This window comes from Balearica regulorum, chromosome 31 (assembly GCF_011004875.1).
Source record: "Balearica regulorum gibbericeps isolate bBalReg1 chromosome 31, bBalReg1.pri, whole genome shotgun sequence".
Lineage (NCBI taxonomy): Eukaryota > Metazoa > Chordata > Aves > Gruiformes > Gruidae > Balearica > Balearica regulorum.
The window spans coordinates 101165-127647 of record NC_046214.1 but is presented as its reverse complement, the minus strand read 5'-3'; the positions used below and the strand labels follow the sequence as shown (position 1 = coordinate 127647).

General features: G+C 57.9%; 1 protein-coding gene and 2 non-coding genes across 3 annotated transcripts; 1 reads left to right on the top strand and 2 right to left on the bottom strand.

The window, feature by feature from the left end:
* Positions 1 to 3320: 3320 nt before the first annotated feature.
* Positions 3321 to 12077, top strand: LOC142598819 (antigen WC1.1-like). The gene is given in 15 exon segments (XM_075738243.1): positions 3321 to 3432; positions 4744 to 5052; positions 5280 to 5594; positions 6500 to 6826; positions 6912 to 7226; positions 7587 to 7901; positions 8384 to 8446; positions 8530 to 8590; positions 8592 to 8836; positions 9246 to 9281; positions 9571 to 9708; positions 10469 to 10564; positions 10999 to 11082; positions 11292 to 11444; positions 11695 to 12077. Coding segments are annotated over 15 exon segments (2826 nt in total). The 3' UTR covers positions 11952 to 12077.
* Positions 12078 to 14830: 2753 nt separating this feature from the next.
* TRNAA-CGC (transfer RNA alanine (anticodon CGC)) lies at positions 14831 to 14902 on the bottom strand. Its single transcript has one exon. It is a non-coding gene; the product is annotated as a tRNA-Ala (tRNA).
* Positions 14903 to 16064: 1162 nt separating this feature from the next.
* On the bottom strand, positions 16065 to 16137 carry TRNAF-GAA (transfer RNA phenylalanine (anticodon GAA)). Its single transcript has one exon. It is a non-coding gene; the product is annotated as a tRNA-Phe (tRNA).
* Positions 16138 to 26483: the final 10346 nt, after the last annotated feature.

Sequence of the window (26483 nt, the reverse complement as noted above, 5' to 3'; positions counted from 1 at the left end):
GTCTCTGTTGTTGCAAAATCTCTTCTGCCGTGGGGGCAGAAGCAGCCGTCGCTTTTACAGGAGTAAATGGGGGATATAAATCCATCTCTCGTTCGGGGTCAATGGGACCTGGATCAAAAGAATCCCCAGGGTCTGCTCCGCCCTCCGATAGCGGAGGTTCAGTCACCACCTCAGCATAGTCTGACTCCAACTCAGAGTCTATTAATTCAAACGAACGAGATTCTTTTTTCATATTTGTCTCAGCGAGTGGTAATATGGAGTTACTTTCTGCAATACCTGTTCAGCAGGTAGCAGAGTCCTAAGAGCAGTATAAACCACATGCCAAGTAATCAATATATCATCGGGGAGCTCCAACTGCAAAAGCTGCTTATCTTGCAGCTCCTCTCCAACTTTCTGCCATTGAGTGAGATCATATGAGCCTTTAACAGGGAACCACGGAGAATAGTCCCGAATCCATACAAACAAGCTCACTAAATGCAGCGGAGCAACCTTAAAGCCTAGTTCTTGTCAAATACATTGTAAATTCTCTGTATGCAACTTCTCTTCTCGAGTCGCTGACTGACCCATGATAAAAAAACGACAGTCTAAAAATCTTCCCCGCGGCTGCTCACCTGTGTCGTCCAGCAAGTGGTGATGAATATGAGCGCTCGAGGCAGTGCAGTTTCCTCCGTCCAGCTACGCAGGGGTACACCACCAGTTATTATCTGCATTGCTTTTCCTTCTTCTCTTTTCCAAGTCCTTCTTCTATTTTTCAAGTCCTGATTCGGGCGCCATTTGTGGTGTATGATAGGCATGGACTCTGTAGGGTGCAAGTACAGAATCAACTTTATTACAGAATTTTCTGATTATATAGTATTTCTTGTTAAAAGGGGAGGCTGTGCAGGTTCTCATGAGGTCTCTCTTGCCTGAGGAGCTGATAGGCCAGGAGCAGGCTTATGGGTACTGTAGGTGCTTGTGAGGCTCCTGGTGCCTGAGGAGGTGATAGGCCAGGAGCTGGCGGATGTCTGGTGAATGTCCTTGTGATGTCAGTGGTGCCTGAGTACCTGATAAGCCAGGAACAGGCACATGGCAGTGGTAGATGCTATGACATCACCTGTGGCTGAGTAGTGGATAGGCCAGGAGTATGCCCATGCCTTGTGCATGAGCTCGTCATTTCCGTGGCGGTGGAGTAGTTTTTAGTCCAAGAGCAGGGATATGGCTTGTGTGGGTGCTTCTGACGGCATCAAAATAATCATTTAGACCCCACCCAAATAGGGCTTTTTGGAAGAACCATTGTCAGCAGAAGCCTGTACACAACACAGCACACACACACACACATACGTGTGACAGTGTGACCCATGAGCACACAGCAGCAGGAGTAGGAGGGTGTGAGGTCACGGTCACTGTAACTCCTGAGCAGAGAGCGCTGGCAGTGGGAGGGATGTGAAGTCACCATCAGTATAAGTGCTGCTCAGAGAGCGGTGGCACTAGGAGGGTGTGAGGTGACGTCAGTGACGGCAGCCAGTGGCCCTGGGGCTTGGTGCCGAGCGGGCGTGTGCATCAGATGGGCATGCCGGGGGCCGGGAGCTGCCCAGCCCCGTGCCTGCAAGGCCGAAGGAGCAGCCCCTGCAGCCCTGGCTGGAGCAGTCGGGGTGGGGGTGGCTCGGGGGCCCCGCAGGGATGTGCCTGGGCACGGTGCCGGGAGGAAACCACAGACTGCCTGCCGGGGTGCTGCGGGGGGAGCGCGGCGAGCACTGCCAGGCCACGTGGGCTGTGGTTTGTGCACCTGCAGGCTCCAGCTCCTGATCTGCCCGTGGGGAATAACGGCCCCTGGGTGACACGCGGAGAGTCAGGGACACGTCTGAGCCTCAGTGCTGCGTGTCTGCTGCCAGGGCAGGGACATGTCCCAGCTCAGGCTCCTGCGAGGGACCCGCCATGGGGCTCTGCAGGGAGGGACAGGTGAGCCAGCCCTCCTGGCATGGAGCTCTTCCCCTGGCTGAGGACTTTTCCCAGCTGCTGCTCCCAGCACAGCGGGGGCTGTAGCAGGGGCAGGGGCTGTTTCCTTTCCAAGCTGACACAGACCCCACAGCAGTCCCAGCTCCGTGGTTCCCATGGCTTGGCGGTGCCTGGACACTCACGCCTTGGCTTCTTGGGTGAGCCCAGCAGAGGAGATGCTCATTGCTCCCCGTGCCCACAGCAGGGGTCAAGGGGGTGACAGACCCATTTCCCCTCCACACCCAGATTGTCCCGTGACGATTTCCCGACGCAGCGACGATGACACCCACAGTGAGACATCTATGTTCCTCATATATGGTCATGAACGGCGCTGGAGAAGTTCATTGGAGGGCTTGGCTGTGTCGGAAGGGAGATCGCTCCCAATAACGTCTAAAAAGGTGCTGATGCTTCGGTTGGCTCCTCCTGCAGCTGGGTCAGCATCGTCAGAGATATATTACCCTCCCATCGTCATTGTCCCCATGAGTCCCCAGGAGGCGTGAGAGGGAGTGGGGTGCCGCAGGGCTGTGCCAGCTGGGCAGGAGGCTGAGGCTGTGGATGGAGGGACTCCTGTCCCCTCAGGTGCTGTGGCTGCTCCTCTGGGTGCAGCTGTGCAGGGGTAAGTGCCGACATCCTTGTCCCAGAGATGGGGCCAGCAGGCACCAGTGGGGTCATCGGGACACCTCTGGGAATGGGGTTGCTTTGAAGGTGCCGCTGAGGTGAGGGGCAGATGTTGCTCCAGTCGATGGAACTTCTGCCTTTGCCTGTGCCTCTCTGGGTGGGACAGGGAGGTGTGGGCCTGTGGGCACGGGGCTGTACAGGAGTTTCTGGGCTGGTGAGGAGGAGACGGTGCCCTGTGCAGGGCTGGGCACGGTGTGCGAGTGGGCATGGGCAGGGGGTCGTTGCAGTGGGAGGAGGTGCCACAGGCTGTGGGGAGGTGAATGGCTGAGCAGGGCCAGAGCTGGGCACCTCCAGCCCTATGCAGGATGTAGAGAGAAAAGGGACCCCGACAATGCCCTGCGGACAGTGTGGAAGGGGGAGGGTTCCCACTCTGGTGCCTGTGACTCAGCATGGTCAGGAGGGACCTCCAGACCAGTGGTCTGGGTCTTGGTGCTCTCCTGACCATTCCCATGTTGGTGTTTGAAGGGGCTGCGGAGGTGAGGCTGGAAAATGGTGGCCGACACTGTGCTGGAAGAGTGGAGGTGAAACAAGAGGGCCAGTGGGGGACCGTGTGTGATGACGACTGGGACATAGATGATGCTGCAGTGGTTTGCAAGCAGCTGGGCTGTGGGTCTGCTGTTCAAACACATTGGAATGCACACTTTGGGCCAGGATACGGCCCCATTTGGATGTTTGATGTTGAGTGTCACGGCACCAAATCTGCCCTGTCTGACTGCAAAAACACACAAAGGTCTCAACAATACTGTAATCACGGTGAGGATGCTGGAGTGACATGTTCAGGTAAGGGGCCTGCCAGTTCCCCACCTTTGTGTCCGGAATGGGGGAAGGGACCTGGCTGTGCCCTCAGGGAAACAAGGGGGTGTTGGAAAAGAGCCTGGTGAAGCTATTCACACTGCTGAGCTGGGGCTGTCATTGCTGGTTTCCCTGAGGAAAGCCCAGGGGGAACCTGCCACTGCCTGACCCCTGATGTGGCTCAGCCCACCCTCCGTGGGTGCCTGGGACTGGGAGATGAATGCCCACCCTGCCCCGCAGTCTCTGTTGGTTCCCAACTTTCTCCTCCTGTTCATACAGGAGCTGTCTGGCAGCACTGAAGACCTGGTTCCCCCATGCCAGAGGCACTGAGAGCAGCTCACATGGCCACCCACAGCCCCAGGGAAGAGCCCAAGGTGGCCGGGGACTTTAGGGTTGTGTTCCCTGGCAGACCTGAGTCCTCCAAAGCAGAGGAGCTGCTGAGAGGGAAGGAGCACTGGCACATGGCCACCTCATTCCTCTTCCAGGGTCACCCCATGAGAGCCAGCCCAGAGGGAGACACCCCTGTGCAGGCAGTGCTGACCTGCTGCCCAGCCTCTCCTGCCTACCCCAGCCCCTGGCTGCCCTGCGTCACAGGGCATTGGCCAGCACTTGCTGGCTCTCCTTGGTGCCTGTCCTTGCACTGGGAGCTCGTGTCAGCCCAGGGCTGCTCCTCTGCCCGCTCTCCTGCCTTCTGACCAGCCGTTGGCCAGGGCTGTGCACGCCTGGCAGTGCACTCTGGCCCTGGCTGAGGACCCTCCCCGGGCAGGTGCTGGAGCTGGGGGCTGGTGCAGACAGTGACTGTAGGTACACCCGCACTGCATCTGTGCCCTGTGACATGTCCCATCTCCCAGCAGTGCCCCAACAGCACAAGAACCATCTGGGACTGGGCTGCATTTCTGGTGGCTCCAAGGGCTTCCTGTGCCTGGCCCTGAGCTGGGTGGGGCAGAGCAGGCTGCAACAGCCAAGAGCACCTGGGCCCATCTCCTTGGGCCCCAGAGCTCCAGGTGCTGCAGGGCCTGGGGCCAGTTCCTGTCAGCCCAGGGTCTCCAGAATAGCAGCAGTTGACCTAAGTGGTGCTTGTGGCTGTGGATCTGGGAGAAAAGCCAGCCCCTGAGTGCTGTGATGGTTTCTGAAGAGTGGAATGGGGTCTCTGGTGTGTTCGTACCATCAGCACCCACTGGCCGCTGCTGGGATTGTTGTGAGGCTCTTTGCCTGTGGCTACCTCAGAGATGAGGTGAGGCATGGTCAGGCAACTGCCAGAGGGCTCTGGAAACTCACAGGGGTCTTTGGTTGCTCCAGGATTTGTCCAGCTGGTTGGAGGGGACAGCCCCTGCTCAGGACGAGTGGAGATCCGTGACGGGAACCAGTGGAAAACTGTCTGTGACTCAGACTTTGGTCCCAAAGCCACTGATGTGGTCTGTGGGGAGCTGCAGTGCGGCGTAGTCCTGTCCATGCCCGGGGCAGCTCATTTTGGAAAAGGTGTTGGTGCCATCTGGGACAGAGAGCTGCAGTGTTTGGGGAATGAATCCCTTCTCGCCTCCTGCCCAAGAGGGCCCCCCAGGGACCAACCCTGCACCCACGCCAACAATGCTGGTGTCACCTGCACAAGTAAGGAGTCAGGGTGGGGTGTTGAATGCTGAGTGTGAGCTGGGGACGGGGAGCAGGACGCAGACTGTGCTGTGCTGGGTGTGAAGGCAGGAGGGATGATGTGGTTTTCTGCATCCCTAAGAGACTGCAGAAGGAGGAGAAAGGAAGGCTGTCCCTCTGACCTGTCCTCCAGCTACCAAGGGTGCAAGAGCACCAACGCAGCCTCTCTCATCTTTCTCTGTCCCCAGAGTACACAGGGTTCAGGCTGGTGAATGGCAGCACAGCTTGTGATGGGAGGGTGGAGGTCCAGGTGCTGGGGACCTGGGGCACCCTCTGTGCTTCCCGTTGGGACCTCTTGGACGCCCATGTTCTCTGTCGTCAACTCAACTGTGGGTTTGCTGAGTCCATTCCTGGAGGAGGGCCTTTTGGGAGAGGCACCGGCCCCACCTGGAGAGTGTCATTCCACTGTGATGGGACTGAAGGCCACCTGGGAGAGTGCCCAGTGACTGCCCTGGGAGCCTCACCATGCTCCCACGAGAATGTCGCTGCTGTCATTTGCTCAGGTGAGTGCTGGGAACACACTGTGTTGACTCCATTTTCCCCTTGGCTGTGATATGGACGCCCAAAGCAAGGGACCCCATGGCAGCAGCAGGGTGAATTTCTCCCTGGAGAATCCCCAGCTTCACCAGGAGTGATGTGGAGAGCTTGATGTGCTCAGACGGAATGCTCTGATTTGGGAGAGCTGAGGACTGAGCCAGGCCTTGGGTCCCCTGCTCTCATGCTGTGGGACAGGCCCAGGATGGGGCTGTGGGGCTCAGCTCCATCCCTCCAGCTGCAGACAGCCCTGTCCCAGCCCCACAGAGAGTCCCACAGAGCCCAATCCCACACCCAGAGGGGCTGCCCACATGTCCCCAGCAGCAGCAGCAGCAGAGCAGGGGTGTGAGCTGCAGAGCAGGACTGGGCTTTGCCCTGGCTTCTGCTCAGCACAAGACCCAAGCTGGTCCTGTTTGGTCAGCAAGGGCCCCCTCGCTCTGCTCCCTGCCAGGGACACTGGCTCCCAGTCCCCGTTCCCCAGGGGTGCAGAGAGGGACAGAGACGTGTGTGCTGCCCCATGTCTCAGCAGTGCCAGTGCCAGCGCTGAGGTTGGGCAAGGCTTGTCCTGGTGCTGCCCATCCCCAGGCCATTGCACCACCTGCTGCTCCCTCCTGCGGGAGCTGCCCCATCTGCCTCAGCAGGGACGTGCTGGGTGGTTCTGAACCAGCAAGAGCACAGAGAGGGTCTTGCCCAGGAAGGCTCAGGGACTGGGAAACCAGCCCTGTGGAAACCTGCTCCTGAAGCTCACTGCAGAGGGCTGGGGGCAGGCAGGTGAGCTTCAGGGCACCGTGAGGTTTCCAGAGCCTGGAGAGGCAGCTCAGGTTCCTGGTCTCTCTGGTGCTGCTGCGGGCTGGGGCATGGCTGCTCTCGCCAGGCTCAGCCAGCTCCGCATCCCTGCGGCTGGTGGGTGGAGGGAGCCGGTGTGATGGGTGAGTGGAGATCTTCCAGCACGGGACGTGGGGCAGAGTCCTGGATGACGAGTGGGACATGCAGGAGGCCAGTGTGGTGTGCCGGCAGCTGCGGTGCGGAGAGGCAGAGACAGCCTACAACCCCCCAAAGCCTGAGAGAGGGACAGGTCCCGTGGGGCTGCGAGGGGTGAGGTGCGCAGGGCATGAGGCCAACCTGACCCTCTGCAACACCTCCCTGCCCGAGAGCGTGCTGGCAGCAAGGATTGCAGAGGACGTGGGGGTCGTTTGCTGGGGTGAGTGGCACTGCAGGGGCCCCCCAGGCTCTGGGCTGGGTGGGCACCAGCCCCTGACAGTAGCCGGGGTTTCTTCCCGCTGCAGGGAGCCGGCAGGTCCGGCTGGTGAACGGGTCCGGGCGCTGTGCTGGGAGAGTGGAGATCTACTACCGGGGCAGCTGGGGGACCGTCTGTGATGATGGCTGGGACCTGCCCGATGCTGCCGTTGTTTGCCACCAGCTGGGCTGCGGAGGGGCGGTGGAGGCGGTTGGCTCTGCTCGGTTCGGGGAAGGCTCCGGGCAGATCTGGCTGGAGAGCGTGAACTGCTCCGGGGCCGAAGCTGCTCTCTGGGACTGCCCGGCAGGGTCCTGGGGGAAGCACGACTGCAGGCACAAAGGGGACGCAGGAGTCGTCTGCTCAGGTCTGTGCTGGGAGCTGTGGTGGGAGCCCAGTGCCTGGGGAGGCCGGGCCAAGGGGAGAGCCGGCAATGCTCAAGGCTGTTCCTGGCTGCCTCTGAGCCCCTGCCCAAGCCCATCCTGGGGACACCCACCCACACACAGGTCCCCTCAGTCCCACTGGGGGTCTCTGAGGAGCCTAACTGTGCCCAAGGCTTAGTGGGGAGGGCAGGGGTGTCTGTCCATCAGGGACTTTTCTCTGCCCATGGGTGAAGGGGGACTTGCTGGCCGTGCCTTTGGCTGGCTGAGGGCATGGGAGCTGCAGGGGTACCCCTGCTCCCACAGCTCCAGACCAGCCTGTTCCCTCTCGGTGCCTTTCCTCCCAGAGTTCGTGGCCCTGAGGCTGGAGAACAGCACCAACTGCTCCGGGCGCCTGCAGGTTTTCTATAACGGGACATGGGGGAGCGTTTGCTCCAACTCAATGAATTTCAAAACGGTGTCGCTGGCCTGCAAGGAGCTGGGCTGCGGGGATGCAAAATCCTTGGAACCATACCTGACCTCTGGCAGGCTGACTGGCCCCGCCTGGCTGGATCGCGTGGAGGGTGGGGAGAGAAACAGCTCCTTCTGGCAGTGTCCCTCCGCTCCCTGGGACCCACAGTCCTGCGATGACCTGCGAGATGAGACCCACCTCACCTGCAATGGTAAGTCTGAGCCACCCGGGCACCAGCATCCCCAGCTCCTGCTCCCTGCTGGGCATTGTCAAATGCAGAGACAGAGCCCACAGGGGCTTTTCCTTCCCATGCCAGACCCTCCTGCTGCTGCTGCTGGTGGTGGCACAAAGGGGACTTCAGCTCTCAGAGCCCCACACATTCCCCAGCAGTTGCCAGCCGGGCTCCCAGCAGTGCCTGGGGGAGGCAGAGGTGTCTCCAGGCAAGGTCTCAGAAGGGACCTGTCAGGGCTCCAAGGAGCGTCCCCTCCTCCTGCTGCTCTGGGAACCAGGCTCCCTTTGGGGCTGAGCAGTCAGGGTCCCCCACCGTGTGCCGTGTGTGTCCCCTGAGTGACCGGGGTTCAGCTGCTGCCGTGAGCGAGGTGGCACAGGGATACGCGAGCAGAACTGAGCCCCGCTGTTTGCCACATGACCCCCCCTGCAGCAGCCCCTTCACCGCTGCATTTCCTTCTCCAGGGAGACAGCCAGAAACGCCCCCGGCCCTGGGGGCCACGTGCCCAAACTCCACGAGCTGCACAGGTAGCTGCTCCTCTGCATGCCTGTCTCAGCTGGCAGGGCTCTGCCTGCTGTCCCGTGCCCTGAGAGGTCTCTGCCTTCTCCAGACAGGGAGAAGATTCGTGCCGTGGGAGGCGAGAACGGGTGCTCGGGCAGAGTGGAGGTGTGGCTCCTGGGGGACGGTGTGCAACGACTCCTGGGACATGCAGGATGCCGAGGTGGCATGCAGGCAGCTGGGCTGTGGCCCCGCAGTGTCTGCCCCGGACGAGGCTGCCTTTGGGGAGGGGACAGGCCCCATCTGGCTGGAGAAGGTGGAGTGCCGGGGGACAGAGCTGTCTCTGCAGGACTGCTGGGCCCGGCCTGGGGACAGTGGTGCCTGCCGGCATAAGGAGGACGCTGCTGTGAACTGCTCGGGTGAGGGGCAGGGCTGGGAACCCCTCATGGGTAAGGAGCTGGGGCAGGCGTTTTCCCTGCTGGGTCCCAGCATGGCTGTAGAGCTCCTGAGAGCAAGGCTGTCCGTGCAGAGCCTGGGAGCCTGGTGCCAAGTGGGCAGCAGCTTCTGTGGGGCTGGATGTCCTCCAGCCTCTGCCCGCAGGGCCCTGCAGCCCCCAGGGGCATCTCCCGGGCTGCCTGCCCTGTCCTGCCCATGGCCCTGGGCTCCTTCCTGGCCACCCTGACCAGCCCCACAGGAGGGACACTTTGGGTGGGATGTGTCAGGGATGTCCGCACACGTGCACACACACACACGGGGTACCAGAGAGGAGGCACCCTGGTACCTGCACACCCAGCCTCTCGGCCCAGCTCTCCTTCTCCTCCTCTGCAGCTGCACCCAGGACGGCAGCACCAACCCCCCGAGCAGGTAAGCTGTCCTCCCTGTCAGCGCTGGGTCTTCCCAGGGCCAGGCTGTGACCCACAGCCGGAGGGAAGGGGCTCCTTGCCGGGGAGTGAAACTCCCAAGAGGTGTCACCGGGTTAGCGGTGGGGGAGGGGTTTCAGGAGGGCTGTCATTACCCGGTAGGGTGGGAGCTTCCCCATCACTCCTCCCCTGGGGTCCCTTACCCCCGGTGTAAGGGGGGTCAGGACTGGGCTCTCCCAGCCCCCACCTCTCCCAGGCCTGCTGCTGCTATTTCTGTGTTCCTGCCCATGCAGATCCCACCCGGGGCCGTCCAACAGGCAGAGGGAGAGTCTCATTGCCCGTCATCATCTGCATCATCCTGGGAGCCCTTCTCTGCCTGCTCCTGGCCCTCCTGGCCGGGCAAGCATGGAGTGCTAGGGCTGGGCGCAGAGGTGGGTCCTTCCCCCGCGGTCCCAGGGGAAGATGCCTCCTGGCAAGGCCAGGGGTGCTGTGGGGTGTCAGTGAGGGGTACAGGCAGAGCTGGGGGTACCAGAGTGTGTGCTGCCTTCATCCCCATGTGCCGCCCCAATGACTGCCTGACCATGGGCCACCAGCAGCAAGGGGTAGAGAGAGTCCAGACTCGGGGGGAGTTAGGGATGGGGCAAGGAGAGCAATGGCCGAGCTGTGCTGGGGGAGATGGGAGCAGAGGGGAGACAGATGAGGCTGTGTCACTGGCAGTGCTCTGGGCAGCTCTGGAGGGGGCTGTGGGGCAGGGGAGATGCTGGGAGAAGCAAGGGACAGCAGGGTCCATCCCTGTGGCGTCAGGCCCCCAGGCTGTTCCTCCCTCCAACCCTTACCTGCTCCCCAGCAGGGCAGGGGCCGTGCTACGGATCCATGGGGCAGGGAGGGGGCAGCTCCAGGGGCAGAGGAAAGGCAGGAGCTGCTCCAAGCTCAGCACCAGGGACCTGGCCCAGGGCCCAGAGGGGCACGAGGGCTGTCTCTGAGGGGATGGTGTGAGGGTGTCGCTGCCCCTGACCATCTCCATGGGGACATTGCCCTTCCTGAAGAAGTGTCAGCAGTGACAGGACAGCGCAGTGGGGCTGTGCTGTGGGGCCAGCCCTGGGCTGGCCCAGGGGAAGAGGGCTGCTGGAGCAGAGCAGGATGCCATCCCCTCTCTGCCCGTCCCTGAGCCAGCCCTGCCTCTGTCCGCAGGCTCCGAGAGAGCTTGGGAGCCCTTCCCTGAGGCCCTGTACGAGGAGATCGGTTACAGCCCAGCATGGGAGAAGCAGGCGAGGTTCAGCGGCTCAGGTGGGTGTGGGTCCCACATGGGGGGCACATCTGCAGGGCTCTTTGCCCTGGCCCCCACCCAAGGCTGACCCCCTGCAGCCCCCTGGCCCATAGTCCCTGCAGCTGTGGGGCTGTGGGGTGTGTGGGGAGAGCAGCCAGGTGGTGGGCGTGGGAGAGGAGCTTCCTCCCCACCAGCTCTGCCCGTCCCACCAGGGACAGCCCCTCGCTGCCTGTCCCTGCATCCCACCTGGCACCCACGGGGTGAGGGAAGGGGCTGTCCCGGGGCAGGTCTGGGAGCCCCTGTGAGAGGGGGTTTGTCCCAGGGGAGCAGGCTGAGTCCTGAGCCCTCCTCCCCACGCAGCCCTGGCTCGGTGGGTCCCCTGTCCCCAGCAGCACTGAGCCCAAGCTGGGTCAGCAGAGCGCACTCCCATAACACCTGCATTGCCTCTCTCCAGGCTCCTATTCAGAGGGGTCCCTGACCAAGGTGCAGCCCCAGCCCGGGCACAGTGAGGAGGAGGATGGTCCGGGGTCAGCCCCAGGTAATGGGGAGCAAGAAGGGGTGGATCTCTCCTCCCTGCAGACTTGGGATGGACAGTGGTGTCACTGTTAGAGTTGGGGAGGACACAGGTGGGGTTCTCCTGTGATGCTGCCAAAACCAGTGTCTGAGCCCCATGTCCCTGCACATCCTCCCATCCTCTGCTCCGCAGGACGTGTCTTCTCACTGTCACCAACTCCCCTCTCCTTTCAGACATGCCTGTGGTGCCCAGAGGTGACCCAGCGGATGGCTATGATGATGCCAGGGAGGTTTCTGACCGTGGGGAGGATCCTGCCTCTGGTCAGGGAGACTGGGAAATGCCCAGGGCCCCAGAGGAGGGAGCAGGGCCCAGGGATGCACCTGGAGGTGAGAGGGAAAGATAGCGCTGCCGGTTCCTGGGGTGCCATCCCTGGTGCCGGGTGAATCCTTGCCATACTGAGACCCCAAAATCCTGGGACAGGAGAACCTGCCCTGGGAGTTTTCCTTGGGGGGACCGGGGGTGGGAGAGGGATCTGACCATCTCAGGACTGGTGAGGAGAAGGGGGGAAGGTGATGTAGAGACCAGGAGGGGCACCTCATGGGGCAAAAGTGCAATGGGCTGCCTTGCTGCCTGCAGGGCCAAAGCTGCGCTCCCAGAGATGTGCTGGGGCCCCTGGAGCTGAGGGAGATGCCTGGTCCCTGTTCCCGGAGAGCACAGGCTATGACGATGCTGACGAGGTGTCTCTGGCACATCCCCCTGAGGACACCAAGGCTGCGACACCAGAGCTCAGTGCACAACAGTCCCTGGGCCCCAGGCCAGGACAGCCCGTCCCTGCCATGCAGCTGGGTGCAGCCAGGAGGGAGGAGAGGTCTGTGCAGCTGGGAGAGCCGTGAGCACCAGGGAACCGTCTGCCTTTTCCCATGGGCAGCAGAAACAGCCGGGCATTGCCTCTGGTTTTATTCTCCTGTGTTTACCCCCTGCCTCCACATTTGCTCTTCTTAAAAGCCTTTGGGGGTATGACCCAGAGCTGGTGCTTGCCTGCCCAGGTGTTGGGGTGTCTCCCTGAGGCTGATCGGGGGGAGCAGAGCACAAGGACATGGCAGTGAGGAAGGGGCACGTCTTGGGGACAGTGGGTTCAGGTTTCAGGCTGTGGAGCTGCGAGAGCCCATGTTCCCTGGGGAATATTCCTGCTGACAGAGACATTTCCATCCTGCCAGCCAGAGCTTCCAGCAAAAATGGCTCTCTGCAAGGTCCCGTGATGCACCTCAGAGGGAGCACCCATCTCCTCACCCTGGGGTTCCCCAGCTGCTCTTTCCCCCAGGCCCTGCCTGGGCCACACTGGTCCCGTGGCACAGAGGCCATGACAGAGCTGCTGTGTTGGGGTGACACTGGGCTCTGGCCCCACAGAAACGAGCCCTAAGGTGGCCCCGGTGCCCTGAACACCCCATCCAGCCCCAGGGGGTATCACGTCCCATGTATCACCTCCCACAGGGGTTAGGAGGCAGCTCCGCTCCCCACTGTCCTGGCACAGGGTGCAGAGCCACTTGCTGGGGCACACGGGGCTGGGATTGCCCCTTCCCTGGCTCTGCCAGGTGCCCAGGCTCCATGAGCTGTTCCTGCTCCCTTGGGCCCTCACAGACCTTGGAGCAGTGCTGGTAGCTCCCCAGAGCTGCCTCCTTCCTGGGCAGGGACTGTAAGGCCCCACGGCAGCCCTGGGAGCCCTTCGTCCTGCTGCGCTCCAGCCCCCAGCCCTACCCTCCTGCTGCCTCCCAGGGGTGTCAGGGAGGGTTTGTGTGGGGGCAGTACCTGTGTGCAGGTGCAGGGGGGATGACAGCAGGAGCAATGGGGGGACCTTTCCCTCAGTGCTGTGGGAGGCAGAGGAGGGACAGTCCAGGGGAGGGAGAAGGGATCCCCAGGAGACATGGGCTGCTGCCAAAAGCCATCATCCAGCCCCAGGTCTGGAGAAGGTCCTGTCTGGGAGGCTGCTAATTTGGGCACATTTCCATGGCAGAGGGTATTTTGTGTCCCTCCCCTAAAGCCGGCCCTGCTGGGAGCTGAGCCAGGGTCCCTCTCCCTGGGCTGGGGCTTTCACCTGCCCCAGCTCCCATGGGCAGAGAAATGACTCACGCAGGAGCTGGGTAGGGAGAAGGGTTTGGCACTTGGGCAGGAACCTGAAACCCAAACTGCCCTCCCTGGTCCTGCTGGTGCTTGGTCAACCTCTTCCCTGATGGACTTCTCTGCTGCAGACCAGAAGGTGTGTTGGGTGTCCATTGCAGGGGAGCAGCCCCAGGTGGGTAGCACTGCAAACAGCAGGATCTGGCCCTAGAGCAGAAGAGGGGAGGAGGCAGCTGTCTCCAAGAGCATCATCCATGGCAGCATTGCGTCATTCCCTGCTGGGAGCTCCTCCACCTCTGGAGTGACTCTTAGGGGGTAGAGGAGGAGCCCAGGCTTACAGCCTCTTCTGCCCTGGTCCCTAGAGCTTTCCTCCTGGCAGTCCATGGCCCTGTGGAGATGCAGGGTTGTAACCTTTCCTGGTTGGACTTTTCCCGGGGATGGAGGCTGCGTTTGCAGTGTCCATGTGTGTCACCCATGATGATGACCTTGGGGGTGTCACCCTTGCAACTCTCCACTCCTGTGAGCTTTCCACAGCTGTGCTCTGCCCAGCGTGAGGCAGCAGTGCAGAGGGCTGGGGGTCTCACCATCAGGCCCCTTGTGTAGGTCCTGGGGAGCTGCTGCAGGAGCAAGCACAGATCTGGGGTACAGTGATGATCCCACATTGCTGCAGAGAACAGACCCAGCCCACAGGGCCAGACTGTTCAGGCCCCAAAACACCCTGAAACGGGCTCTTTCTGCTCAGGTGTGCTGCCCCCTCACACACCCCCAGGCTCTGTGGCTCATCTCCCTGAAGAGGAGGAGGAGGAGGAGGAGGCAAAGCTGTGCCAGGTGCCAGAGTAAGGGAGAAATGTTACCCCTGGGGGAGGGCAGAGCTGGCAGGGAGGTGGCATGGGGCAGACACTGGGCTCTTCTCCCTGGTCCCCACCTGGGGCAGCTTGAGTCCGCAGGTCAGTGTCCATACTGGCACCAAGCATCCTGTGTTCAGAAGATATCCCCAGCCCACTGCCCTTCTTCTGTACTTCACTTTTATACCTTGTTTCTCTGAATTTGGGCCCACCATTCCTGGGGGGCACTGAGCACCCTGCAGTGGAAGGCCATGTCTCATGTCCCATTTGGGTTGCAGGTGGTTTTGGTGGGGGAACAGCTGAGGCACCATCTCCTGGCCCTTGCATGGCTTTGGACAGGCCTGTGTCTCCCTGATTCCACCGACATGGGCTGGACAGAGACACCAAAGCCCCAGGAACAAGAGGTGGGTACCAGCCCCAGCAGTCCCACCTCTGCAGGGCTGTGCCTGACCTCAGCAGCTCTGGGTTCCTCTGCTCAAGGCAGTGGTGATGGCAGAGGGAAAAAGACCTGGAGACAGGGTACGAAATGTCATTCCACCAGCTGGGAGTCCTACAGGCCTGTCCAGGCTGGTCCAGCTCAGACACCCCTAGCTGCTGGCACGGGGGTGTTTCCCACCTGGGATGGGATCTCCACCTGAGCTCAGGTCCAGCACCTCTGGGAGGTGGCTCAGCAGAGGCAGCGCACACAGCCCTCCTCACCCCACAGACAGGCCCTGGGTGGGCAGGGCAGGCCCACAGTGCCTGGAGAGGACCAGTGCTCCAGCTCCAGCCTGTACCCGCCTGAGGCTGGGGACTCAGGGAAAAAGCACCCTTGGAGATGCCGGGGATCGAACCCAGGACCTCCCACATGCGAAGCGGGCGCTCTGCCGCTGAGCTACATCCCCTTCACACCTGCCAGCAGGACAGACACTCTCCTGCCATGACACGTCTATGACAAGCACAGCCCTGTTGTCCCCTGGGTGCCAGGGGACCCTCTGCAGAAAACAGCATTTGAAGCCTCCTGAGATGGGGGAAGTCAGGATGGCCTCTCCACGGGGGCCTGATCCTGGCACAGGGATGCACTGCAGAGCATTGCCCCTTCCATGTCTCAGAAGGAGGCTCTTGCTGCAGGCTCTGACCCACTCTGGGCTTGATGGAGAGGAGAAAACCCCTGACCCTCCTCTGCCACCCAGGGCAACAGCTGTCTGTCTCCCATCTGTCCCCAGCTCCACAGGGGGAGCAGAGGAACAGGGTGAGGGAAACACCCTCCCTGGGGTGAGGTGTCCCCAGGCTCTGATGGCACCCCAGGGTGTGCAGTGGGGGGACATGGGGACAGAAACCTCTCCCCCCCTCATCCAGGTAGCGGGCCTCCCCCTGCACCACCCGGTCCCCGCCAGCATCCCTGGAGGTGGGGTGAAGGGCAGGCTTCCATCTCCCTGGGGCTGATGCCCAGAGAGGAGCACAGAGGTGTTTCATCAGTCCTTGCAGCAGGCGGGTCAAAGGGGGCAAGAAACTCTGCTCAGGCCAGTGTGTGACTACACATGACGCCCATGCACTGCAGTGGGTGATCCTCAGCACGGCTTGGTCAGCTGTCCTGGGCACATCAGAGGTCTCGCTGCGACAGACCTCCAGAGGAAGGATGCTGCCATTCAGGCCTCAGCTCCAGGGAGTGCCTCTGCCTGGGAGTGGGGGGACAGTGGCCTCTGGTCTGGGAACTGAGAACCAGGTGAAGGGGGGTGTGAGGAGAGGAGCAGTCTGTGCACCATGGAGAATGACAAAGAGGAGAGAGACAGGGACTTTGCAGAGACGGCGCAGTGGAGAGATCTTGATCCCTGTGCAGCAGGGAAGCAGGGAGAGCTGGAGCCCACCCCAGAGGAGCACTGAATGGAGAGTCCTGCCCAGGGGAAGGCTGGGGACTCGTGGTGCTGGAGGAAGGCTCCTTCTGAGCTTCAGGTCTGCAGCTACAGAGCTGGGACAGTGCTCTGGCAAGAGGTGAAGGAGCAAGCAGGGCTGGGGCAGGCTGGAGGAAGCCAGGCGACTCTGCAAAAACCTAAGGGAGAAAGTGATTGCTGAAGACCAGGGTTGAACCAGGGACCTTTAGATCTTCAGTCTAACGCTCTCCCAGCTGAGCTACTTCAGCCCTGCCCCAGCAGCCCTGGTCCCCATGCCACCCGTGCCAGGCCACAGGCTGGCACCCAGGAGGAGTGCTCCTCAGGGAGGTTCCCAGGGGAAAGCTGTGCCCAGCCCCGAGCAGAGGGGACCTGGCTCCTCCCTGACCCCAAGGCCAGGTGGGCTCCAGGTTTGGTGGAGGCCAGCTTACACTGGGCATGCCAAGATGTCTGTGGGCCTTGTACAAACGTGACAGTGGTGAAGGGAAATGGGCAGACCAGGCACGTGCAACTGCAAAGGCTGAGGGTGGAAGAAGCGTGGGGCTGGTGGAAGACCTTATCTCCTTCCCCAGGGAAGGTCTCCCCCCACCCTTTTCTGCCTGGCTCCACTTCACTCACTCCTTCGTTCCCACCTCCTCTATCTCCTCCCCACTGAGCAGTGCAGAGGGATGGGGAATGGGGGTTGTGGTCAGTCCATAACAGTTCCTCTCTGCTGCTCCTTCCCTCAAAGACTTTTTCCCATGGGGATCCTCCTATGGGCTACAGTCCTTCAACACAAACCTGCTCCAGCATGGGCTGTCCTCCATCCAGCATTCTTTCAGAAATTATCCAACATCTTCGGTGTTGAGTCCTTCATGGACTGCAGGGCTTACTTTCCCCACCAGGGTCTTCTCCATGGGCCGCAGGGAAATACCTGGCGTACTCCGATATTCACCATAGCAGGAAACTATCTGTTCTTGTGCCTGGAGCACCTCTTCCCCCTCCCTCTTCACCAACCTTGGTGTTTGCAGGGCTGTTTCTTATATTTTTCATCCCTTACTCCTCTCCCATTCTGGCAGTTGTGTCCTTTCTTAAATACATATTTGTAAAGGTCCTACCAGCTTCACTGATGGGCTCATTTTTGTGCACTGGTGGATCTGCTTGGAGCCTGCTGGAACCAGCTCTGTCTGGCAGGGAGGCAGCCCCTGGTGTCTTCTCACAGAGGACACCCCTGCATCCCCCCTGCTGCCAAACCCTGGACACCACCACCAATACACAGTGTAAATCTTTGTCTTGCTGAATGACATCCCCTGCTCTTCCCTCATCCACAAATACAATTTACTCACTGGGGAGGAAGAGAGAGAACAGAGAAGGCCTTGATGCTGTGTGCAAACATGGTTCAGCAATAGCTACATCGGTGTGTTGGCAACTCTGTTTTGGTGACAAATCCCAAACACAGCACCATGGAGGCTGCCGTGAAGAAAATTAACTCCATCCCAGCCCAAACCAGTACAATGTGCCTGGAAGAATGTTTCCAGGATTAGCTGCTCTATCGCCTTCCCAGGGAGAGAGGTGAGGCTGACTGGCCTGTAGTTCCCTGGGTCCTTCTTCATGCCCTTCTTGAAGACAGGATGGACATGTGATTTCTTCCCCTCTTTGGAGGACTGTATTGTGTGCACACAGGTGAACTGACGCAAGAGGACTCCCGCCACCTGTGGGTTTGTGGCAGGTATGGGAGGAAGCTGAGTCCCTGTGACGGATCCACTCGACTCCCTGACCAAACCACTGGTAGTTTGGTTCAGGGTCAAAGGAGGTAAAGGCCCAGGTGTAACCTGGCCAACAACTTCTCTAGTTGCAGTCTGTTCTCGGAAAACAGGAGCAGAGGGACATGGTGAGCATTGATGTATATGGGCTTGGAAACTGGAACACCCATCAAGTGATTAAGACATGAATAACAGGTGGTTCCTCCAAGACTCATTTGTCAAGGAACAAAGAAAGCTGTGGGTACAAGGAGTCTCATGCATACCTTTCCCATCACATGGAATTTGACTACAAGCCAACCACTTTATTCCATAAATATGGCAGCCTAAGGATATCTTCTTGGAGCTCTCCCTGCTAAGCAGCTGGCTGCCCAGTGGTGATCTCTCCTTGAGCTGGGACACCTCTCAAGGTTATTCCTCGAGGCTGAGACGTCTTACCCACTGCACATCTTTGCTAAAGTGACTGATACCATGCTTAACCTTGTGTAACAGTGCACTAAGATTTTGTATTGGTGACTTTGATTCTGTTTTGGTAACTGTGAATCATTGTTACAGCCTCTGTGCAGTAAGGAATAGAGTGATCCTTGCCATCCAAATTTGTTAAGTTGCAGTAAAACCACTTTTGCGGATACTTCTGGTGGTGGTTCTTTAATTGGTCTAAACCACTCATCTGTGACAAATTGGTGTAGTTGGCAGGACTCTGGATCAGGATTTGCGACAGGAGACCTTATTGCAGGCAGACAGTATATAGGGCAGGCCTACGGGAAGAGGGAGAGTTTTTACCAGGGCCTGTAGTGTTAGGACAAGAGGCAATGCTTTTAAACTGGAAGAGGGCAGGTTTAGATTGATCTTAAGGAAGAAATTTTATCTGGTGAGGGTGGTGAGACAGTGGCAGAGGTTGCCCAGAGAAGTTGTGGATGCCCCATCCGTGGAAGCCCCATCCCATCAATGCCAGGTTGGATGGGGCTTTGAGCAACCTGGTCTAGTGGAAGGTGGGTCCCCCACAGGTCAGAAGTCCTTCAGGAGCCTGCTCCAGCATGGGCTTCCCACAGGGTTACAACCTCCTTAGGGGGCAACCACCTGCTCTGGAATGGGGTTCTCCAAGGGTTGCAGGTGAGTATCTGCTCCAACATTAACCTCCATGGGCTGGTGGGGGTCAGCCTGCCTCACCATGGACTTCATGATTTGCATGGGAATCTCTGCTCTGGTGCCTGCAGCACCTCCACCCTCTGCTTCTTCACTGACCTTGCTGTCTGCAGGTTTTTTTTCTCACTGTTTCCCACCACCACCACCTTACTCCTGTCTCGCTCTGGCATTTGTGCCCTTTCTGAAATATATTTTCACAGAGGCACCACCAGCTTTGCTGATAAGCTCAGTGACGTGGTTTAGCCCCAGCCGGTAGCTAAGTGCCACGTGCCGCTTGCTCACCCCTCTCCTGGCGGGCTGGGGAGGAGAACGGAAAAACAACGGCAAAGCCTTGAGGGTTGGGATAAGGGCAGTTTACTGGGACAACAAGGGAGAGGGAAAACAATCAACCACAGTGCTGATAACAGATAGTAACAATGGGTGATAACAGAGAATGATTTACCAATCCGAAGACCAACCGACCGGATGCTCAGCCTGTCCTGGAGCCACGCCGACCCGCCGAACCCGCCCCTGCCCGACTAGCCCCCTTTTATGGTGAGCATGATGTCACATGGTATGGAATAGCCCCCGGCCAGCTTGGCTCACCTGTCCTGGCTCCTTATGAAATTAACTTTATCCTTGCCAGAACCAGGACACTCAGCTTGTGCCAGCAGTAGGGCTATTGCAGTGCTGGTTGACTTGGCTGTGTAGGGCATGGGGCAACCCACTGTCTCTTCTGACAGGGGCTACTGCTGCCCCTCCACTACAAAAAACATGGACGTAGAAATCCATACAGAGCAAAATGCTTGGCCCTGCTCTTCCACTTTCAAGAACTCCAAACTACTCATTGGAGGGGAAGAGAAACAGAGAAGGCCTTGACACTGTGCACGCACTGGTCAGCAATAGCTAAAATATGGGTGTGTTATCACCACTCTTTTGGCCACCAATGCGAAGCACCATATGAGCTGCTATGAGGAAAATTAACCCCATCCCAACTAGTCCCAGTACAATCCACACCCTTATTCCACAGCATTTCCGTCATGCTCAGGTCCCACATGATACACCTGAGTGTACACATTCAGGATGTACACAATCGCCCAGTTTCTGTGTTGTTGCATTTCTACACCCTACTCAAGCCTTTCCATTCTCTCTCTTTCTCGTTCCCACAATCCCCTCTTACCAACACTTACAACTTGTACTACGTACTTAAACCAGCTTTACTTCCAACAGTCAGGTTTACACTTCCTCATTAACCACTATGCCCTTTTCCTTGACGTACACTGATATTATTCACTCATTCCAGGCCCACTCCCTCCACCCCCACATGTGTCAATGACTTGGGTCCCATCTGCCAAGGTGATCACTCAGGACAGGTGAAGTACTCGCCCCATTTCTCGTGAGGATTGCCCGCTGTTGGTTCAAGTGGTTCCTGCTGCCTTGCTTCCTAGAATATACAACTCACATCATGGAGTATTTTCCCCCAAGGCTAGATCTCCTTGAGGTACACATCAGATCTCCCATCCTTCCACATTACCCACCGAGTACAGCCAGGTCCCTGAGATAAGACAATCTCACAGATGGGCTTGCTTGTTCCCAGGGGAGGAGCAGCCCACACTGCCTTCCCCAGCCAACTCCCTGTGTGCGCTATGGGGACCTTACCTTGTCCCACAGTATGCGCAGGCTTTGTTTGGGCAGGACCAGGAAGGTTAGCAGATCCTCTGGTGTGTACCAGCTGAGTGGCTTCTGCTAAAGTGATCACCTGTCCAGTATGACATGGAGCAGTGTCCCCGTGACTTTGGCCTGCTCTCTCAACATCCTTGGGTGAAGTCCCTCCCATCTCATGGACTGTCAAGGGTTGAGTTTGACCCCAGATTTCATCCCCACCCCCTGACAGCTGTTCTCCATGGGTTCTGCCTCAAGGCGCAAGGGCCTAGGAGACCTTGCTGAAGAAGACTGAGCCAAAGGCAACATAGAGCATCTCAGACCTGTTTACACCTGCTCTTGCTAAGTTCTGCAGCAGTCCCGCACTGTCTTTGTTTCTTCTTTAACTCTAACTTCGGTAGTAACAGCTCATCTTGGTGCCATTGAGTTCCCTTGAGAGAGTCAACTGAATATCCATATGGGCCATTGCAGGAGGCTGTCCTTAGAGACCAGCGGTACTGAGCTCTGCTCAGTGCTCAGTACTTGTGCTCTGCCCTTCAGTGCTCCTGCCCACAAAATCCTGCAGTTGTTACTACCCTGTTGTCCATTCCATAGTGAGGTCCATACTTCCAAGCTGCTCCATCAAACAGATGACAAACGTCTCCTGAAGAGCCTGTGTCCATCCTGCACATCCCCCGAGCTGTGCAAGCTGTCCCATCACACCTCAGCAGTTATTCCGTCACATGTGGCACTTCTGTGATGGCATGCAGGGCTCCAGCTCCTCCTGTCTGTGCCCCAGGCTGAGGTCATTGGTGCACTTTTGGGCTGCAGCACCCCAGCTGTGACACTGGGGCCACCCTCAGACTTGTCACAAAGAAAACTGGAACTGAGTCCCAAGACCCCATTTACGTAAAGACCTTGCTTTATGGCAGAGGTGTGCTCAGGATGGATTGCAGATGGCAATGTAAAAGATGATATGAGATGTAGATGATGATAAAGATGACACGAGGTGCCCACAGAGCGAGCAAAGCCTGCTGTCACCAAACCCAGAAGGAAGACGGCCTGGGCTGCGCAGCCCTGCCAGGAGGCCACGAGACACTATAGTCGAAGGTGATCTAATAAATGGAGGGGATGGAGAAGAGAAAGAGAGCAACTTGGCTCTCCCTGTGCAAAACAACTCCACCGGGACGGAAGAACACCTCTATAGGCTGCCCTGCCCGCACTGAGCAGGGACAAGTTTCATTGCCCTAAATGTGGCCATCTCCTGCCATTTCAGTTTGCCAAAGGGATTTCCCAACAGCCTCCAAGATGAAGCCCCATACACTGCCCTATCCATAAGAACCGCTCCACGGGAGCCTGCAGTTTCCTGCACATACCCTGGGCCAGCTCTGGCACCTCAAATGTCACCAGGTATTTGCCTCTGAAGAACTCACTCCTGCCCTCCGACTCCATTAATTAGCAGGGGAGCTGAGACAAAGAGCTCACGTGCAAATGTCCTTTTTTGCACACCTGAAGAGAGGCAGGAGGAATCCCATCTCCTGTGGGTTTGTGGCAGTCATGGAAGGGAGCTGAGAGCCCTTGTAGCCCCAGGACTACAGACCCAGAATAAGATGTCTCGATTGCCTCACCTGAATCCCTTCCCTTCGCAGTGGCGAAGGAGATCCCTCACTTTCACTGTCTGGGTATTCGGCCTAAAGATGGGACAAGGAAAGGTGATGTTTAGATGCAACTCTACCTCTGAGCAGGAAATTGACAGTGCTGGAAAGAAGTGTCTCTCCCCAGCTGAGGGAGGGAACAGCAGTGATTCCTTCAGCCTGTTTCACAGCAGGTTCCCCTGGAGCCCCAGGGACACCTGGCGGGAGCCCAGAGGGGGCAGAGAAAGTGCTGCCTTGGGCTGGTCCTCTGCTGCTGAGCTGGGCTGGGCTCCTGGGATGGAGGGAGATCATGTAAACTGGGCAGCACGGCAGAGAGACAGCTCTGCCCAGGAGCAGCTTTTCTTCAAGGCGCAGCAGGGCTGACAGCACTGCCTGTAAGCACCGAGGGGCGAGGAGTGAGGCAGAGAGAGCTTAAAGGCAGTCTGGGTTGGGAGGAGAGCTGAGAGTTCACTGGAAGAGACATCTTCACAGCCCTCTATATGGAAAGTCTCTGAGCTGCAGGGCAATAACAATGAGTATTCTGCAGGGGTCTCCTAGACCTGGTTCATACCATAGCCTGTAGGAACTTTCAGGAGGCCTCTCACAGATGCCCTAGTACAGAGGAGAAGGATGTGCTCCACATCAGGGATTGCCTGCTGCACCTTCAGAGGGACAGAGCATGACAGCTGCCTTCTCCCAGGGATGACTGCAGGGTGTGAGGGCGGGTGTGCAGCCAGGGGTGCCCAGTTGTGTCCTTCAGAGCAGGGTCCCTGCAGCCCAGGGGCTGTGTGCCAGGGCAGGGACTCTGCCACCTGCCAGGGTCAGCACTCAGCCTGCCCGGGGAGCTCCCCACAGTGCTGTGGGGGGAAGATCAGGATGGAAGGAGTCACCTCGAGCCAGGCAGGGTCCTTCTGCTGTTGAGTGGGTGCTGCATGGGTGAGGGCTGCTCACAGCTCCACATCACTCCCAGGACACTTCTGGAGAGGATCTTTCAGAGGTGACAGTCAAAACAAGGGTTTCCTTCTTCAGTTTGTGCATTCCTGAGTCATGGCATTAAGGTTTATTCTATTTGTTTGGGTGGAATGGAAGTGGATCTGTCAGGTGTGGACAACACTCTGAGACGCTTTTAGTGTTACACTAAGAGATCCGAGATCTAACTCACCATGGGACTATTCCCAGAGAAGGCTTTGCCATAGGAAGGTCCATGAAGCTGCTCTTTGAGACCAAAGTTGCTTCCCTGGCCCTCAGTTCATGTCCAGTTCATGTTCTGCACTGGGAGAGAGGAGGGGGGTCAGGGAAGAGTAATGGAGCTGTGGAGTTTGAACTAGACACTGAGGCTCCAGGAGCACTATAGTGAGAGATGGGCAGATCTGCAAGGAACCTCATAGAGTCCCCTAAGGCACTTCTCAGCCTAAAGACAGCACGACAGCATCACCTTGGCGGTATCTCTGGGATTTGTCTGAGCGGCTCCTTAGCTTCTGCACACACAGAGGTGCCCCTGGGCAGTGCCCTGCTGCCAGGAGGGGTCTGCAGGGCAGAGCTGAGCACACAGAGGGTGGGATGGGCTCTGTGAGCAGGGACAGGGAGGAGAGGTGTGGACAGAGCAACAGCTCCTGGCAGGGACAGCTCCAGGCAGCAGAGACATGGGCAGGGAGGGAGAGGCAGCTACTCTCAGAAACACTGTGGGAGGGGGAATTGGGTACCTCCCTGCCATCCCCTGCAGTGCAGAAACCTCCCCCGGAGCACACACCACCACCCATCAGGTCTCCTCTCCCATGGAGCACAGCCTATGGCCCCAATGCCATGGGAGTTCAGGCTGTCAGTCCTTCTCAGCAGGGTCCCTAATGAGGAGAAACTCCCGAATACCCATTTGTCTATCCTGCCTCTGTTGACAGGAGCAGTGGGGCATTTATCTATGTTTCCCCTCCTGTCCATGCTGCCTTTGTTCCCACCTGGATTGGAAGCTCTGGGCAATGCATTTTGCAGGACTGGGAGACAGCCAACTGTCCTTTTGGTCACCCCATCTTTAGGACATATGACTCTTTCCCTGAGGGGTCTTGCTGGGCTGCAGGCTGCCCTCCCGCAGGGCACAGCTCTCCCATGGCATCCCGGTGTTCTCCAGCAGCCCCATGGAGAAGACCCCTCAGTGCTAAGGCCATGAAAACGCTGCTGGGTGGCTGTCTGCAGACAGCTGCAGAGAGCCCTCTGTGTTCCTGGCGGGGAGGGGCATGCAGCCATGCCTCAGCCTAATGCCTGGAGGACCCCAGTACAGAGGAAAGCAGGGTTTGTATCTGTTACAGTACAGTTGTGTAGACCAATGCAATCCCTCCCGTTAAGGGATGGGCTCATCAGTTACTACATCCTTGTCCCGTGCAGGTGGTACAGACAAACGGTCAGTGGTATGTTAATTCTCTTTGTTCTAAAGCGTTGTCCAGCTCAGGTGGGGGGATTATCCTGGATGCTGGTCGGTTGCTGTTCTGGCCGTGGTTATACGCCCGGTTTTTTGAAAGGTAAATCTTCCATGGGTTTATCATTGACATGGGATGTTCTCAGCCGGTAAGAGCTGCCTTAGGTTGGGTCTTCAGGTCGCATGGACCCTGAGGTAAAAGCTCATAGTCTCAATTAGTGTTCATTCTTCTAAGCAAGTTGTACCGCAGTTAGCATCTTGCCTTTCACCGGCATCAGTAAAGCTTGGGAGATCCCAAGGTCAGAGTGAGATGAGGAAGCAGGAGGAGGTAGCTAAAGTCCTCATGGAAACTGGAACAGGCACAGGACAGCGTAGGACCGTCTGTGGTGCAAACAGCTGATGGCCTTGGTGCGGCTGGGCCCTCCTCCAACACCAGGCCAGAAGTCCTTGTCCTCTCCACAGTGGCTGCTGTCTCTTCCACTGAGTCCCATGAGAAGGCACCAGTCCCTTACAGTCCCAGGGCCTTGTTGTCTCCTCACCCACTCCCCATAGAGCCCAGGAGCTGTCCTACCACTGACCTGCACTTGGCATCATGCACCCCCCCATCACACTGCTCCCAGGAAGAGCTGTAAGCATCTCATGAGGGACAGGGTCCCCTCCTCAGGGAATGGGGGTCAGGACTTGGGCATCCTGCTTGGTGAAACACATTTAGGGCTTTCACAGCCACCTCCACATTTCATTTTCCACATGTGACCAGTGCCTCTGACTTTCTGTTTTACCAGCTCCCAGGGACAACCACAGAATCACAGAATGGTTTGGGTTGGAAGGGACCTCAAAGATCATCTAGTTCCAACTTCCCTGCCATGGGCATTGACACCCTCCACTAGACCAGGTTGCCCAAAGCCCCATCCAACCTGGCTTTGAACACTTCCAGGAATGAGGCCTCCACAACCAACTTCTCAGTGCCTCACCACCCTCACAGGGAAGAATTTTTTCCTAATATCTAATCTAAATCTACCCTCCTTCAGCTCACAGCCATTACCTCGTGGCCTACCACTACATGCCTTTGTAAATCTCCTTGTCTGGTCATTCCCTCCATGATCTCTTGAGTGATCGCCTTCCCTGGGGCCCACTAAAACTCTCAGAAACTTGGAGGTTTGCTGCTTTTACTTCTTTAGACACTTGTTCAATCTTTCCGGACCTGCAGTTCAGGAAGATGGCACCAGAGGGCTAATTAACATGCAAAACTCCCTAATGAGCCAACGCTCTGTGCATAATTTTCCTTTAGGTCTTCAGTTCTTATGTGGCTAATTAGAGAGATTTCAGGAGTCTAGTCAAAGTCAAAAGAGTTCAATACTAAACAGTAAGGAAGGATTCTTTATTTTTCCAACGGTTCTTAATTTTTTCTGCTTACATATTACATGATATCAGAAATCCTCCGTTCATATTGATCCTGATGGAATTTAAATATATATTCTGTAAATTCTCATGAATTTTTTCATAGGACATGGACACGGACCAGCAAGATGATGACACTTTCTCTCCCTCTATGGAAAGAGAGACTTATACAGCCATTTTCTGCCAACACTTTGAATGGGGAAACTGTGTTCTGGTGACACATTTGTATCGTCACATGATACATCTACATTTCATAATGTCCTGGTTTCAGCTGAGAGGATTGATTTTCTTCAGAGTAGCTAGTGTGGGGATACGTTTTGGATTTGTGCTGGAGACAGCATTGATAATATAGAGATGTTTTTGTTCTATGGACTTATTGTTGAGCAGTGTTTACACAGGGCCAAGGCCTTTTCTGCCTCTTGCACTGCCCTGCCAGTGGGATGGCTGGGGGTGGACAAGAAGTTGGGAGGAGACACAGACAGGACAGGTGACCCAAACTGACCAAAGGGATATTCCATACTATGTGACGTCATGCCCAGTTTATAAGGAGCTTGGAGGAAGGGGGGGGCGGGGGGGCAGCGGCGTTCGGAGCAATGCCGTTTGTCTTCCCAAGTAACCGTTATGCATGACGGAGCCCTGCTTTCCTGGAGATG